Source organism: Ixodes scapularis, unplaced genomic scaffold, assembly GCF_016920785.2.
Source record: "Ixodes scapularis isolate PalLabHiFi unplaced genomic scaffold, ASM1692078v2 ptg000686l_1___fragment_2___debris__unscaffolded, whole genome shotgun sequence".
Taxonomy (NCBI): Eukaryota; Metazoa; Arthropoda; class Arachnida; order Ixodida; family Ixodidae; genus Ixodes; species Ixodes scapularis.
Window position 1 is genome coordinate 67,011 of NW_024610021.1, and position 13,602 is coordinate 80,612.

The 13,602-nt window shown below is 44.7% G+C and overlaps 1 protein-coding gene across 1 annotated transcript in view; it reads right to left on the reverse strand.

Moving 5' to 3' along the window:
* Positions 1-13,602, reverse strand: part of LOC115310810 (PH and SEC7 domain-containing protein) — a gene marked incomplete at its 5' end in the record, with an annotated part of 53,709 nt that overhangs the window by 13,570 nt on the left and 26,537 nt on the right. The window contains 4 exons of the mRNA XM_042287969.1: positions 2,247-2,346; positions 3,751-3,884; positions 8,715-8,773; positions 9,051-9,244. Coding sequence (XP_042143903.1) covers positions 2,247-2,346; positions 3,751-3,884; positions 8,715-8,773; positions 9,051-9,244 — 487 coding nt within the window. The remainder of the gene's footprint in view (positions 1-2,246; positions 2,347-3,750; positions 3,885-8,714; positions 8,774-9,050; positions 9,245-13,602) is intronic.

Consider the following 13,602-nt stretch of genomic DNA (forward strand, 5'->3'; position numbering starts at 1 on the left):
TATGCAATTTCATACCTGCCAACCCACCAACATAAAAATTTGGGAGACTGTCAACCCAAGTCATTGTTGTCATTGCTAGCCAAAACCACATGCAAGTATTTGATATTATTATAAAAAAATGTATTACCAAAATTTATTTTATGCAATTTCATACCTGCCAACCCACCAAAATAAAAATTTGGGAGACTGTCAACCCAAGTCATTGTTGTCATTGCTAGCCAAAACCACATGCAAGTATTTGATATTATTGTAAAAAAATGTATTACCAAAATTTATTTTATGCAATTTCATACCTGCCAACCCACCAACATAAAAATTTGGGAGACTGTCAACCCAAGTCATTGTTGTCATTGCTAGCCAAAACCACATGCAAGTATTTGATATTATTGTAAAAAAATGTATTACCAAAATTTATTTTATGCAATTTCATACCCGCCAACCCACCAAAATAAAAATTTGGGAGACTGTCAACCCAAGTCATTGTTGTCATTGCTAGCCAAAACCACATGCAAGTATTTGATATTATTGTAAAAAAATGTACTACCAAAATTTATTTTATGCAATTTCATACCTGCCAACCCACCAAAATAAAAATTTGGGAGACTGCCACAAGAAAAAAAAAATGGTAAAAAAACTTTTTTTTTTTTTTTTATGTTTGACACAAATGTTTTGTGAAGAGGCATTCTGCGCGGATTACACTGTCTTTGCAGTTGTTTTGGAAAAAACTGCGGATGGTGCCCTGCCCTTCTGTGGCACGAAGATAGTTCTGATGTTTTTGTAAGGCGATGTGCATCTTGATGTCGGCCTTGCCGCCGTGCGAAACGCTCACATCACAGGTGCACGTGGTATAGAATCTATGCTTGTCACCCTCCCACGAACTGACAATCGTGGTCAGTCGTGTACGATCTCAGAAATACTAGCAAGTACTTCCTCTTGGCTTTTGAAAGTGCCATTGATCGTTTCAATTAAACCCGGGGAAACACAAAGAGTAGCTCGGCGTTCCGCACTTCACTCGACGACCTGACAAAGCCAACTGAAGCCCAGCACCTTGCCTAGAGCTGCGCACCCATGATCATAAAAGCCGTGTTCCAAAATTAGCTCGAACTTACTCCAGAGTAGAGGTTTCGTACATTGGCGTTTGAAAATCTACCCTCGTTTTACGCTGCTGCTCCGAGTTGCCATGCCCGCCGGAGTAACCTAAACCTACTCTCGAGTAACTCGTATTGACACGCGCAATGATTATAACAATAAAGCGTAAACAAAAAAAAGAAAAAGAAAAAAACTTATGGCAATATTTTTTGCGAGATTTGAGGTCGTGTTTGTACAATTGGGAGATGCGATCGAAATTCGGGAGAGTTGGCAGGTATGCAAGTTTGACATACTAAACTACAAAAAATGCCCAGTCACTCCCCCAGCTATACGCTCTAATTCAAGTATCTAAAATGACAAAAAGAACTCAATCCAAATGGTAGTACAACGCGGCCTTGGCATAAGAACTGCTTTGGAGGGATTGAAAAAGTTAAAGCCCGCATAATAACTGTGCCGGGATTAACTGCGATGGTTGGGTCGCATCTTTCAGTCGAAGTTATGACGGCAATTAAGATTCGCATGCTTTGGCAGCCAGAATTTTTAGGAGGATTTAACAAACTATATGTTTACTAGCAATCAAGCAGAAGGGGTAATGATGATTAACAGTTTAATAGCGCAACAGCAACAAAGCCCATCCTGTCCCAAGCTGAACTTATTTGGAAGAGACTAGTAAATGCTGAATATAGCATTGCTCAAACGTTTTCGTTCTCTAATCCTAGTGACTACTGGCACTGTAAAAACATGTTGAAGCTCAAATATTTCCCACTTAGAGCCACTAAACAAGCTATGTTTAAAGTATCGGCATTCCATACCTCGATTATCTTGTGAGTGCCGCCATTCTAGCGCTTAGTGCAGAGCAAGCAACATTGGCAACAGCTACGATTAAAAAATGTCCCATCCTGAGCTCTAGAAATGGTGTCAGGAGTCCAACTTGATATTGTTTTTCTCTGTTGCAGACTGGTTTAACATTTCTAAAAGATGGAAAAACGTTTCCTGCGATTTAAGATGAAGCTCCACATAACTGGCAACAACAACACAACTGGCAACAATGACTTTGAGCACCGAGATGGCAGAAGTGCCGATACTCTAAAGCGAAGCTTCCACAGCAGTTCCAAAGGCAACCAGACAACAGACAGAGGAAGAGGCAGTGTGCGCACCTCCAAGAATGGGTTGTGGCCAATGAATCCCGCAGGCCTGGCTTCAGACGCATTGGACTGATTATCTTGAGAGGAAGTACCGTCTTGTTCAGAGTCGTCCCTGGACAGTGAGCGGCAGAGCATGAAGCACGTCCTCTGGTTGTCGGTTTCGTTTTACTTTCGCAATGTGGCGTGGCAGCACGTTTACTGTTTGTTCTCGACACTGTTGGCAGAAAACTGATCAAAAGCGGTTAAGCCGAACTTAGCGAGTCTATTTCAAATATTGTATTTTTGCACGATTCTAATGCAGACTTTTTTCAACAACTAACATGTTTGAAATTACGCGCAAATTACAACTGGACTCTAAAAGCAGCCCTGAAGGAAAGCCTCGGAAAACTCGGGGTAAGGAGGACAGCCCCCTCAACATAGACGTAACATGTTTTGGAGCTGGCACTAGTGATGCAAGCAACTCCACAAAACAATGGGTACCACCCATCCACCACATGTTTTTCTGTTTGCCATTTTCCATTATCATTTCCACGGCTTTACCTTGTTAGCACAATCTCACGCGACACTGTAGCATTATCGGAGATAGGAAGTTCGCGCTGGAGGCAGGGCGATTGAAAGGCCTCCCTGCTGCTCATCATGTGTAAAATGGAAAAACAAAGTAATTATATTGCAAAACTTCTCTATATAAAAAGTAATCGTTCTGGTAGAAAAAAAAATTAATCGAGCATCTTCACGTTTTGGTGACAAACCCTTGTCAAACTTCGGCAACTTTTGTGCATATGTGCATTCAATGAGGTGGTCAGCGATCATTATTTCATCCACACAGTGGGTATTGGCACCAAGTTAGTTTTCAGATATCAACAATTTAGATATACCAGTGCATTAGAATCGGGAAAACGTAACTAGAGTAACTTGTAAAATTACCTGGCTATGAGAACGACAGTGCAAAACATGTAAAGGTTTTGCACACTCTTTCAAAACTTCAAGGTTCACTAAGTCTGGAGTCACTTAAGCTGCCTTAAATAACTCATTGTAAAAAGAAAAAAATTAATTCAACAGCAATTTTCTACACTGCTTCCACTCCCTCAGTGACTTAGTGCCACAAGCCTTTTTGTCAAAGGCTGAGCAGTTGAGGTTTAAGAAATAGCCAAGGCAACAATGGGAAACAGTAATGCAGAAATGCTTACTCTCGAATAACAGATAAAGTAAATGTTCACTCTATTTTAACTACAGCAAAAAATAATTAAATCAAGATTATGACTAATCGGTGTACAAATGTCATGTTTCCGATGTCATGCAGAGGCAGCCGCACTGGCTCCAGAGCAGAATGTGCACCAACGCTTTGCTCTTCAGAAATTAGGTTCCAGCACATGCACGGGGGTCACACAGTGTCTGTAGCCATGCTTGTCTATAGGTAATGAGTAGTGCATGCATCTGTCAAGTGATGGAGGTACAATCACTGCAATTTCACTTTGTGTAGATCGAGAAGATAAGGAAACCACTAGGGTCATCTTACACAGCCCACTCAAGAGGTGCCGTCTTGATGGACATGTACAAGGCCTTGAGCACGTCTTTGGGGAAGTTCTCGCCTTCGTTGAGCTCCGCCAAGTTCTCTACAAACTCCAGGCAGGTCATCTTGTGGCCAATATTCTGCACATGACCAACCACAGCAGGACCACCACTGTCACTACATTAGAGGCAACAAACTGGGATAAATGGGCCAGGGTGCCCTTAACCCCAATACATTTCATAAAAGTGCTTTCACATGGCACGAAGCACCTGGTCTTCCTGAATGTCAAATGCAAACAACATACATTACGTGGCAACTTAATCGTGAATCTAGAAATATGTAGGCAAAGGCATGGCATCTGTGAAAAGTTAACCCCAGCAAGCTTTTTCCTCAAGATATTTCATACAGTGACGTCTTGAAACATTTGTGAAATATTATTACAGTATAGATCACTTACAACGTAACCGCTTATAGTGCAGGACCAGGTATAACGTGGCTTTTTTAAACCACCGGTTCGCCTCCCATAGAACTCCATGTAATTGCATACCGCAGTGATGTGATTGGCCTAAGCCATTTTGGAGCACCTTTTGGAGCAGCCAAAACAGTGTTTTGGAGCAGTAAATATCGCTTTTGGAGCACCCAAGACAGTGTTTCGGAGCAAAAACTGACTTTTGGAGCATATATTCTTAGAAAATTAAATATTTGTTTTAAGTGCTGGACAAACGAAGGGCACTTTGTGTTGTGTCGTGATGTGACGTGTTGGGGCGGAACTCGCTGCTTGTGTTTTTGCTGCTGAGACATCCCACAAGTACACAGTGCTGTAAGCGTTGCCAAGCAATTCCGTAAAAAAAAATTGCTATTGTTTTACTAATTCTTGACGAGGCAGATTTTTATAAAAAAAAAGTAAACAAACAAAGAAAACAAAGCATTCCAAGCGTTCCGGCTGGTGCCTCTGTTACAATCATGTTCACAAGCACGTAAGGGCAACTTCGGCAGGCTTGCAGTTACACGAGCTTCGTCGCGCGGGCGGAGACAACGGCTGTTCGACCGAAACCGAAACCATGCCACTCCGCGCTCCGTCGCCAACTGCATGGTTCACAAAATAGTATGCGAAATGTAACTGTCCAGCATACGACAATAAACAGTCCAGCGACTCGTGCTTGTCAGGCTGGCAGGCGAGGTACAGACTAAACACACAGAAAAAAATAACCTGAGCGTATCGATGCAAGACACTGCGAATCAGGGTCAAAAAAGTTCTTGGAGCGCTTCGTGCAACGACTGAACTCGAGACAAACAAGCACGCTGTGCGGGTTCAGCGTGCAGACATTGCCTTCTTTGCTTTAGCTCACTTTTCTTCACCAACTTTCTTTCGCGGCAGATTTTTCACGTACCGGGGTCCCTCTCGAAAGAAAGCCCATCAGGAAAAACCTAAGTAATCAAAACTTTGCCAAGCAGTCATTGAGTTAGAGAGGGATTTTTATAGCAGCGTATGATTTAAACAAGAGCAGGAATGTCGACGCGTTTCAGTTTAGAAAGCGCCATATCTGCAGCGACGTGGGGACGGCAACACACGACGTCGCACGAGCGCTTCAGCTCAAAAGTAACTCCCGCCGCGCAAAAACGTGGTTGTGTTTCACAGCATGACGGCATGTTTGGCACCCGATACACTAACGTCCGAGAGTCCGCACACGCCCCCGTTTACCGCTAAAAAAAAAAAAAGACGCGAGACGAGATTTCTGAGACGACGAGTACACGAAACGCGAGACGTCGGGAAAACTCATGCAAGACCAAATAGACGATTGATACAGGGTACTTTGTGTCGGGCGGCGTCTTGTGCGACCTAGCTTACGCATGCTCAATTACGGTTCTCAGTTTAGTTTAGTTTTTGAAAGGCGACCAAAATTGCTTCCTTGGCGCAGGCTTGGCGCAGATTAGCCATATTTCGGTGAAATGTAGCAGGATGTAGCAAGGTTAGCCCCTTGGTGCAGTTTGGCGCAATTGGCGCAGCAATCACATCACTGATACCGCTTAATATGCAGGCGCGCAAAGGGAAATACCGGTTATAGTGCGGTTTCTGGAGCAGCCCGCCGACTGCGCCGACTGACCCGCGCTGCCCGTGCAGCGAGCACGCTTCCCTGTGCGACACTAGATAACGGCGCGAGCCGCAAGCGGCACTCGCGGGACAAGCAGGTTGCTCGAAGAAGAAGCGAAGAGAGAGGCTTCAGTTGACATAGCGACGGAGGGTCGCACGCACGTGTCGTTTACGTGCGTGCTATGCGTCCCTCCGCTGCATTGGAAACAACCGCAACGACAGACCAATCGCAGGTCGAGGATAAGTGTTCGCGCACGTTGCATGCCGGTCGCAGGCCGGCTGCTTCTATCCGCAAACATGGCGTCGGTTGTGATCGTCGACGCAGACGGCGTGGTGGACACTCGTCGTTCCCCGTAAAAGCGCTATCCTTGACTGTGAATTTTCGTTGTGTGCGGCTATGATAATCCAGCACATACTAGAAGGGAAGATCCACCCACTTGTGCGGCGATGTTGTGGCGGCACTCTCAAGACGGCAGAAATGCCTGTGTCATTGTGTTTGTTTACTTCGACTACAGTGGTGCTTTCTAAGCATGTGTTTTCGAACATCGCCCGGATTTCTTATTTGAAGCATTTCATGCCTGTGCTCAAGTTGAAGGTATTACTGGCGCGTACCGTATAAAGGATACGAATTTTCACGTGTTTTCATCGCCGGAGAAAAGTGATTCGGGTTAACAATCCTGAACTCTCGCAACGTCCGTCCGCAACCCGCGACGCCGTTAAAAGGCCAGGCAAAAGTCACTCATTTCTTTCAAAATGTGTGACACACTTGAGAGAGAAGTGTACTAGTCTGGTGGTGAAGTAAAGACTTTTTTCAAACTAAGCTTTATTTTTCATCTAACATAAATAAATTGTTTCACAAAGCTAAGTTGTCTCATGGCATGTATTTTGGCCTGAAAAATTGATGTTTTAGTTATAGCGCGGTACCGCTTATAAAGCGGATTTTCGCGACTCCCGCGACATACGTTATATGCGGTCTACACTGTACTTATTTATTCAATACTGCAACCTCATTGAGATTTTAGCAGGGTGGACATTGTGGTACAGCAAAATACACCAATTATCACACAAAAAGACCTACATGACAATATAAAAACATGCTGCAAACTATGTCCCAATCACAAAGCCGGCTCGCACAAGTGATTGTGATACACTTATACAAAGCATTTTAAAACGCCATTCAGTAATTGAAAAACATATACTTTTATCACACTAACAAAGAAAAGGGAAAATAAATCGGTATAAAAGCAATATTCAGCAGTGCACTTAGTGACATGTTTGCCTATCAATGGCCAAAAAGAGGAAACAAAGGAAGTAAGAATTTGGTCGTCATCAACACATAACACTTCAAAACCTCCTTTGCTTCATTGCCAGCTTGGGGAGATAAATGTAACACTTCTCTTTTATTCTTAGTCTGCTTTATCAAGATATTATAGGAAGGTCACCGGAGAATCACTGCTTACAACTTCTGGGTAGTAACTCTCTGGCGAGCCTAGAAACATACCATATTCTACAGTAAATGGATGCTGCCTCCATACTATGCTAAGTTACTTTCAGTTTCAGAGCCAAACGAGTTTCATATGCCATCCCACATGTGCCAATAACGTGGGTACCTAGCGTTGTTAAACAAAACAAAGAAAACAAGCACCTTAAAATCTAAATGGGGAACCGCCTTTCTCTATCTCTTGCTACTCTCCTGAAATGCCTCATTTGGGTCCCTGACGAAATCCTAGACCATTTTCAATCTACAATGGAGAACAAGCGACAATAGAATGAGAGTCCTTGAGTCTTCGGCTCCTGTTTGGGATATGTTTTCGGGAGTCGAAGGCACAAGCGACTACGAGAGGTTTCGCCGCAAATATCTGCGATATGCATAGCTGAACGGTCTGCATGCATAATCAAGCATCTTCCGAAGCAGGACGGCAAATTCGTCCTTTCCAGCAAGACCATCCTTCTTGCTGAAAAGCAATTTGTGATGCAAACGGTGTGGAACAACAGGGCACCGGAATGGGAAACCGTGGTGAGAAATTGAGGTGGTCGGACCTTTCTGCATTTAGATGAGCACAAAAAAAAAAATATAGCTTCCATGGTTTGCCCGCAGAAACTCCCCATTTACAGAAACCAACTTTCTCTGCCAAGAACAAAACGGAGAGCACCGTATAAAGTCCAGAAAACCTATCCTCCATGCAAACTGAACCCTAGTATTTTCTCGCGTGGACAAATAGAAAAATTGCCATGGCTAGAAGGAATACGTAAAAGGGTTATGCTTGTCACAGTCGAAGCTCGATAATTAAGACCTCATAGGGACAGCGAAACGCTTCAAATTTAACAAAGTTCAAATTAAAAATACGCACTTAGATTGTCAGTTTTTTTTATTTGATAGTCTCCCAGGAAAAGTTGTTAACTTTTCCTTGCCTTTACTAAAAGAAACAAGGGGCATTAACTCTGCTTTGCAAATAGCATACCTTTCTTAGGAAGCCTTCAGCAATTTCTTTGCTACGGAAAAAAAAGAAAAAAGTCCGTGGTGCCACAAGCAGGTTTTGCGTCAGCGACACTCGGTCACTTGGCACAGATACCAATGTGGTCGTTCCACTTGCACAACTTCACTGTCCGAAAGCGGACCACAGACCACGGCATGTTTGTTGACGTAAATATATTAGATGGGAAAACATCTCATAAGGCTGGGTGATGCCTCAAACAAAACGTTGTAGACTGCACCTCAAAAGTGAGTGCCACGCAAGACGGAAGCGCTCTTCGTCAATACAGATATAAACTTGAGCGGGAGCTTAGGAATGACTAGGCTGCCTTTGTGCGAGCCATTATAGGATTACTTGACTCGAGATCCGTCAAAGAAAAAAATGAAAGAAAGACCGGTGCCTACCTCTCCGTGCAGGTCCGTGTTGAGGAGCATCAGCGCGCAAGTCAGCGTGTGCACCGCATCTGCAACGAGCGATCGGCAAACTCAAGGCCTGTTCACACGTACACCGCGGCAGTGTTAGTCAGTGCTGGAAATAGCGCTAACTATGCCGATGCAGTGACGACTTCATACTATCTTAGTGATAAAACACTTTTAAAATGCTGCATCGGTGCTAAGTTGCGTTCGAATTGGCACTGCACTGTCCCTAGTGTTGATTTAGTGCTGCGACATACGCTTCAGCGGCTTTAACAGACGCGAGAACAGTCTTCACGTCGGACAAGAGCCTGCAGTAGTGCTCACCCTGCGACTTGAAGGCTCCCGGGTTGGCGTCGAGGTAGCGCTTGGAGAAGTGCACGAGCACGCGCTCCCGCTCCTGCGTCTCGCCGATCAGGCAGAACCGGTGCAGGAACATGCGCAGGGCGGCATCCAGGGGCCGCTGATTGAAGTCGAAGAATTTGAGGTACTCCTCGGCTACCACCCGGGCGAATTCGTTGCTGACAGCAAAGAGAAACGAAAGGGTGCGGTGTCAGGTCGGGGATCGGTGAAGTTACGCCATACACCGTGAGAACTTTCTAGTGCAATGCGGTCAAAGCTAAAGGCACCCATGCACTTGTACACCTTGAATGCTGGTCAGAGCTATGAAGGCAAGCTCTTGACTTCTCCTAAATTGCAACAGCAAGTTGTCTTAAGACAAAGACAGATTGAGACATGCATAATGATGGTGAAATCAATCAACGAAAAGCCTTTGAACTAGCAAAGACAAAAAAAAAGAAGATGAAATGGAGCTTGTGCTTTGACAGACCAAGCCAACTAGGCAATAACACAAAAGTGCATTTGCTGTATTGTATCACAGCATTGTGATGAGCCGAAGTGGTGTTTGAGGCACCTTTTAGAGCTGTCGTGTTTATGGTTCTGCTTCCATCATGGGCTGCCTCATTAAGAGGTGTGGAGCAGCAAGCAAGTTGAGTTGGAAGCCCAGATCTGCATCCAAAAGCTGCCAGAAGTGCATTGTGGAGTAGAAAATTTGGGGCACATGTATGTCCTTTGTTATTATTAACTTCCTGCATTCATACTTAAAAAAGAGAGTGCATTTTCTACTTTGCTAGTCCAGCATGCCCAAGAGCTACCACCATTAAAATGTCAAGCAGTTTAATTAACTGAAATCCAATATATAAAATTGATAGCATTGGCTCCAAGCAGCCATTTAGGATCAGCAGGTGTTCAGAGACAAATGATCACATAGATTTATAAAACATGTGTATGTATGTGTGGAAAACGCAGTGAAATGTTATTGTTTTCCACAAACGTTTTCTTGTGTATTTTGTAGTCACGTTTGTCACGTGTGAAGCACGTGCACATCTTTTCTTTTCTTGCGATCGTGTGCTTTTTCGTTTTGGCACGTGGCGTGTTCGAACCTTGTCTTTTTCAGAGTAGATAAACCTCGGAGTTGTTCAGCCACCACCGGATGCCTGTCTTAACTCGCGACGGGTTCGGCCACGTCGTAAAAGTATGGTACATTTAAAATTTTGATAATTGAAGCAAAATCAATGAACATTCAGGAGGAATAATTTTGAAAAAGAATCATTACGAGTATGAAATAAAGTGTCTTTTCACAAATTGTAAAACCTGGAATAAAAGCGGAAAAATTTATATTCAAATAAATAAAAAGTTTTGATCATCAAGCAACGCACGGCAAGAGCAGTTAGCTGTTTAGTTTAAAGGCAATAATATATCAGCATACAATTGTTAGTGAGTCAATGAACTGTGGATATTCAATGCTAAAGCTAATTACCCATTTAAAAAGCTTTGCTTACTCACTGTATAATATAAATAGTCTTAGGTCAACTTAAAAGCAGCAAAACAAATTGGGAATCTGACCAAAACAAGAACTTGTTAAGCCATATCAAGTTAGTAGCACAGAAAAACAATTTCACAACGCCCACATGCAAAACCTCTCAGTTATGACTAAGTATGTGCACCAGGCCACCGCCACGAATTTTAGATATTTCTAGAATAACACGGTATCACTATTTAAAATTCGAACAAAAAAGAAAAGAAACGATGCACGCGCGCTGTACTTCGTTAAGTCGTTTCCCCTACTTGCCCAGCTCCGCTCCGGGGCAGCTGTAGAACAAAGGGCCGCCAGTCGCAAGGAGTCTGCGAGATGGCGCCCGTTTTCCATCAATAATAATAAAAAGTAGTTTTGCTCATCGTACTCATCACTATTCATAAGCCTTTTTCTTCTTCTTCTTCTTCAACATCAAGATCTAACGATTTTACGGCCATCCTAGCTGCTATTAGTTCCCGAGCTGCTCTCAGTAACGTAAAAGCAGCAGACGAGATCAATCGTCATTTGGCGTTTACAGAGGAGTGGGCGCGACTGAAGGCTGAAGCACACGTGCGAAAAAAACGTCGGATTATGCGAAAATTGGTTTAGGCGATTTTCCGCGAAAGAGCGTGTTCAAGGAACGCAAATCGCAAATAAGGTTTCGTTAAAAGCATACACGCGAGTTCGAGTTCTGTACCGCAAATACCCATGTGTTTTTCAAGAAAAAAAATATGTGTCGAAGTTTTTTTATAAGTTAAGGTTTTTAGTGCGATTTTCGGTTGGTTTTTGACACACGTGGTACCAACTTACGCAACATTTGTCATATGACACGCAGTGTAACTTACGCTACGATTTGTGAAGACAGCGCGGGCTGCGTGTGAGGTTCACGCAATCCGCGCAGCGGCTGCGGAGCGATTGCTCTGCAAATGTCGCTTCCCCGCCTTGCACAGCTGCCACGCGTGAAGCACCGCCAACGCAGACACAGCAAGGTAAGCGTCGTGGCGCAGTTAAGCGTAGAAATTGCATATCCGCTATTGTCACCACATGCCAGAATCGCCTACATTTCCTTCAGCGCCGACGATACAAAACGCTGGAAGGGCCGTTTGCGTGCACGCTTGTGACAAATACTCGGGAAAATACATTCCACGCCGCTCATTCGCATTACACAGCGCGTCTACAGCGCCATACTCTACCCCACGAAGTGTGGGCAGCTCGGATCCAAGACAACGCATGTGCACCGCGCTGTCCACGATATTGAGGGCTGCCGCCGGCGCAGACACCAGAAAGACGGCTGTTGCGACTGGCGCTCGGGATGCCCACGACCATAGATGGCGGCACCTTCCAATTAAAAGTGGACAATCCCGAGGCTGCGGCGCATTCAGCCGTTCCTGCAGAGCAAAGCCCGTTCGCGCCGAGGACATTGGGTTTACGCGGAGTGAGATGCATTCCCCTATACTTCGTCCCACCGTAAGTCCAGACGCGGCCGAAGCTACGCGCTGATGGGAACAATAAGACAGCGTCAAAAACGTACAATCATCGTGTTTGTCATGTTTATTTAGGTGGTCTATCATAGCCGCATCAATCATAAACAGAAAAGGCCTAGTGGCTTGCACTTTTGACACTGCTTGATTGATCCCATTAGCTCGTAGCGTCGGCTGCGTCTGCATTTAAACTGAAACAAAGTATTTATGTAATTCCAAAATTCTTAATAAAACAACGGGTCCTCATTAGCAACGATATATAACTTGAGCTAATTCATTTAAAGCAATGCACAACGAACACGTACACAAATGGTTAAAAAAACTTTCACACATTGGTTAAGGGTGGACGGTTATGCGTTGACCTAAAAACTTGAGCATATCGTCATCGTGGGATCCTTCCTTTCGACAGTTGTGGCCTGTTTCCACTAGCGCAACAAACACGTATGTTTGTCCGCGAAAAAGGCACAGGCTGTCAAATAGCAGTGGCCGCCGCACTCTCGCTCGCATGCTGATATTGCTGCTAGTTCGACCTCTCGCATCGGGGCGGCGCCACCGGCATCTTCTGGCCGCCGCTCGGTCGTTTCAGCTTATGATGTCCACGACTGTAGACGAACATGTTACACTATATGGCCCCGTGAAACACGTTACATTATATGGCCCCGTGAAACGCGTTACATTATATGGAACCGTCGAACTAAACGGCGTTTCAGTGATCGAAAGCGGTGTCCTCGCAAATTATTTTCAAACACCGGGGGGTCGTTTTCGGAAAAGCTTGTGCAATAAGTCAACGGGCCAATTTGGGCACCGATTGGTACATTTTCATGGAGGTCACATCGCCTGGCATACGGGCGGAGAGAGAGAGGAGGGGTGGCCAAATCTTAGGTAAACATGCCTCAGTGATTGATCCATGTGCTTTTAGCCATCTCCCACCTTTGCTTACCCGATAAGCGTAAGCAAATCTGGGAGTCGACTAAAGGCTAGTGCGAGAATCCCTAAGGCGTGTCTACTTAAAGGGCGACGAGCAGCCAGAAGGGAGGAAACTCTCCCTCAATTACTCCTTTCTATTCGAGGTAGAGGGACACCTGCCCCTGTGGGGGAGGGGAGCGGAAAAGGGCGCCGAAGAGAATGGAGAGAAGGAAACTGGAGACCGGTTTTCATCCTGGCAAAACACGATTCTGTAGGTCGGTCTTTAAGTTTTGCCTCGCTTCCTTCGTTTCCCTCCGTAAATCAGGTAAAGTGGCACACATGCAAAAACGCCAATCAAAGTGGCGAAATGGGCCCGCTGACTTGCTCCACAAGCTTTTCCGGATACACCATCGGGAGACATACTATCGAGAAGGGTGCTGTCGAGTTTATGTGTCGCAAATGGCGCGCCGGACCGGAAATGTCGAGCAGCGGATATCACTTTACGAAACTTCGACATCTGCAATCATCTGCCCACCACCTCTCTGTATTTGAACGTTTGAATTTTGGGCAGTTAGCGGGCGGGAGCTTGAAACGCTAAGCTCAACGTAAAAAGGAGCTCTCTTCCGTCGAGAAATAT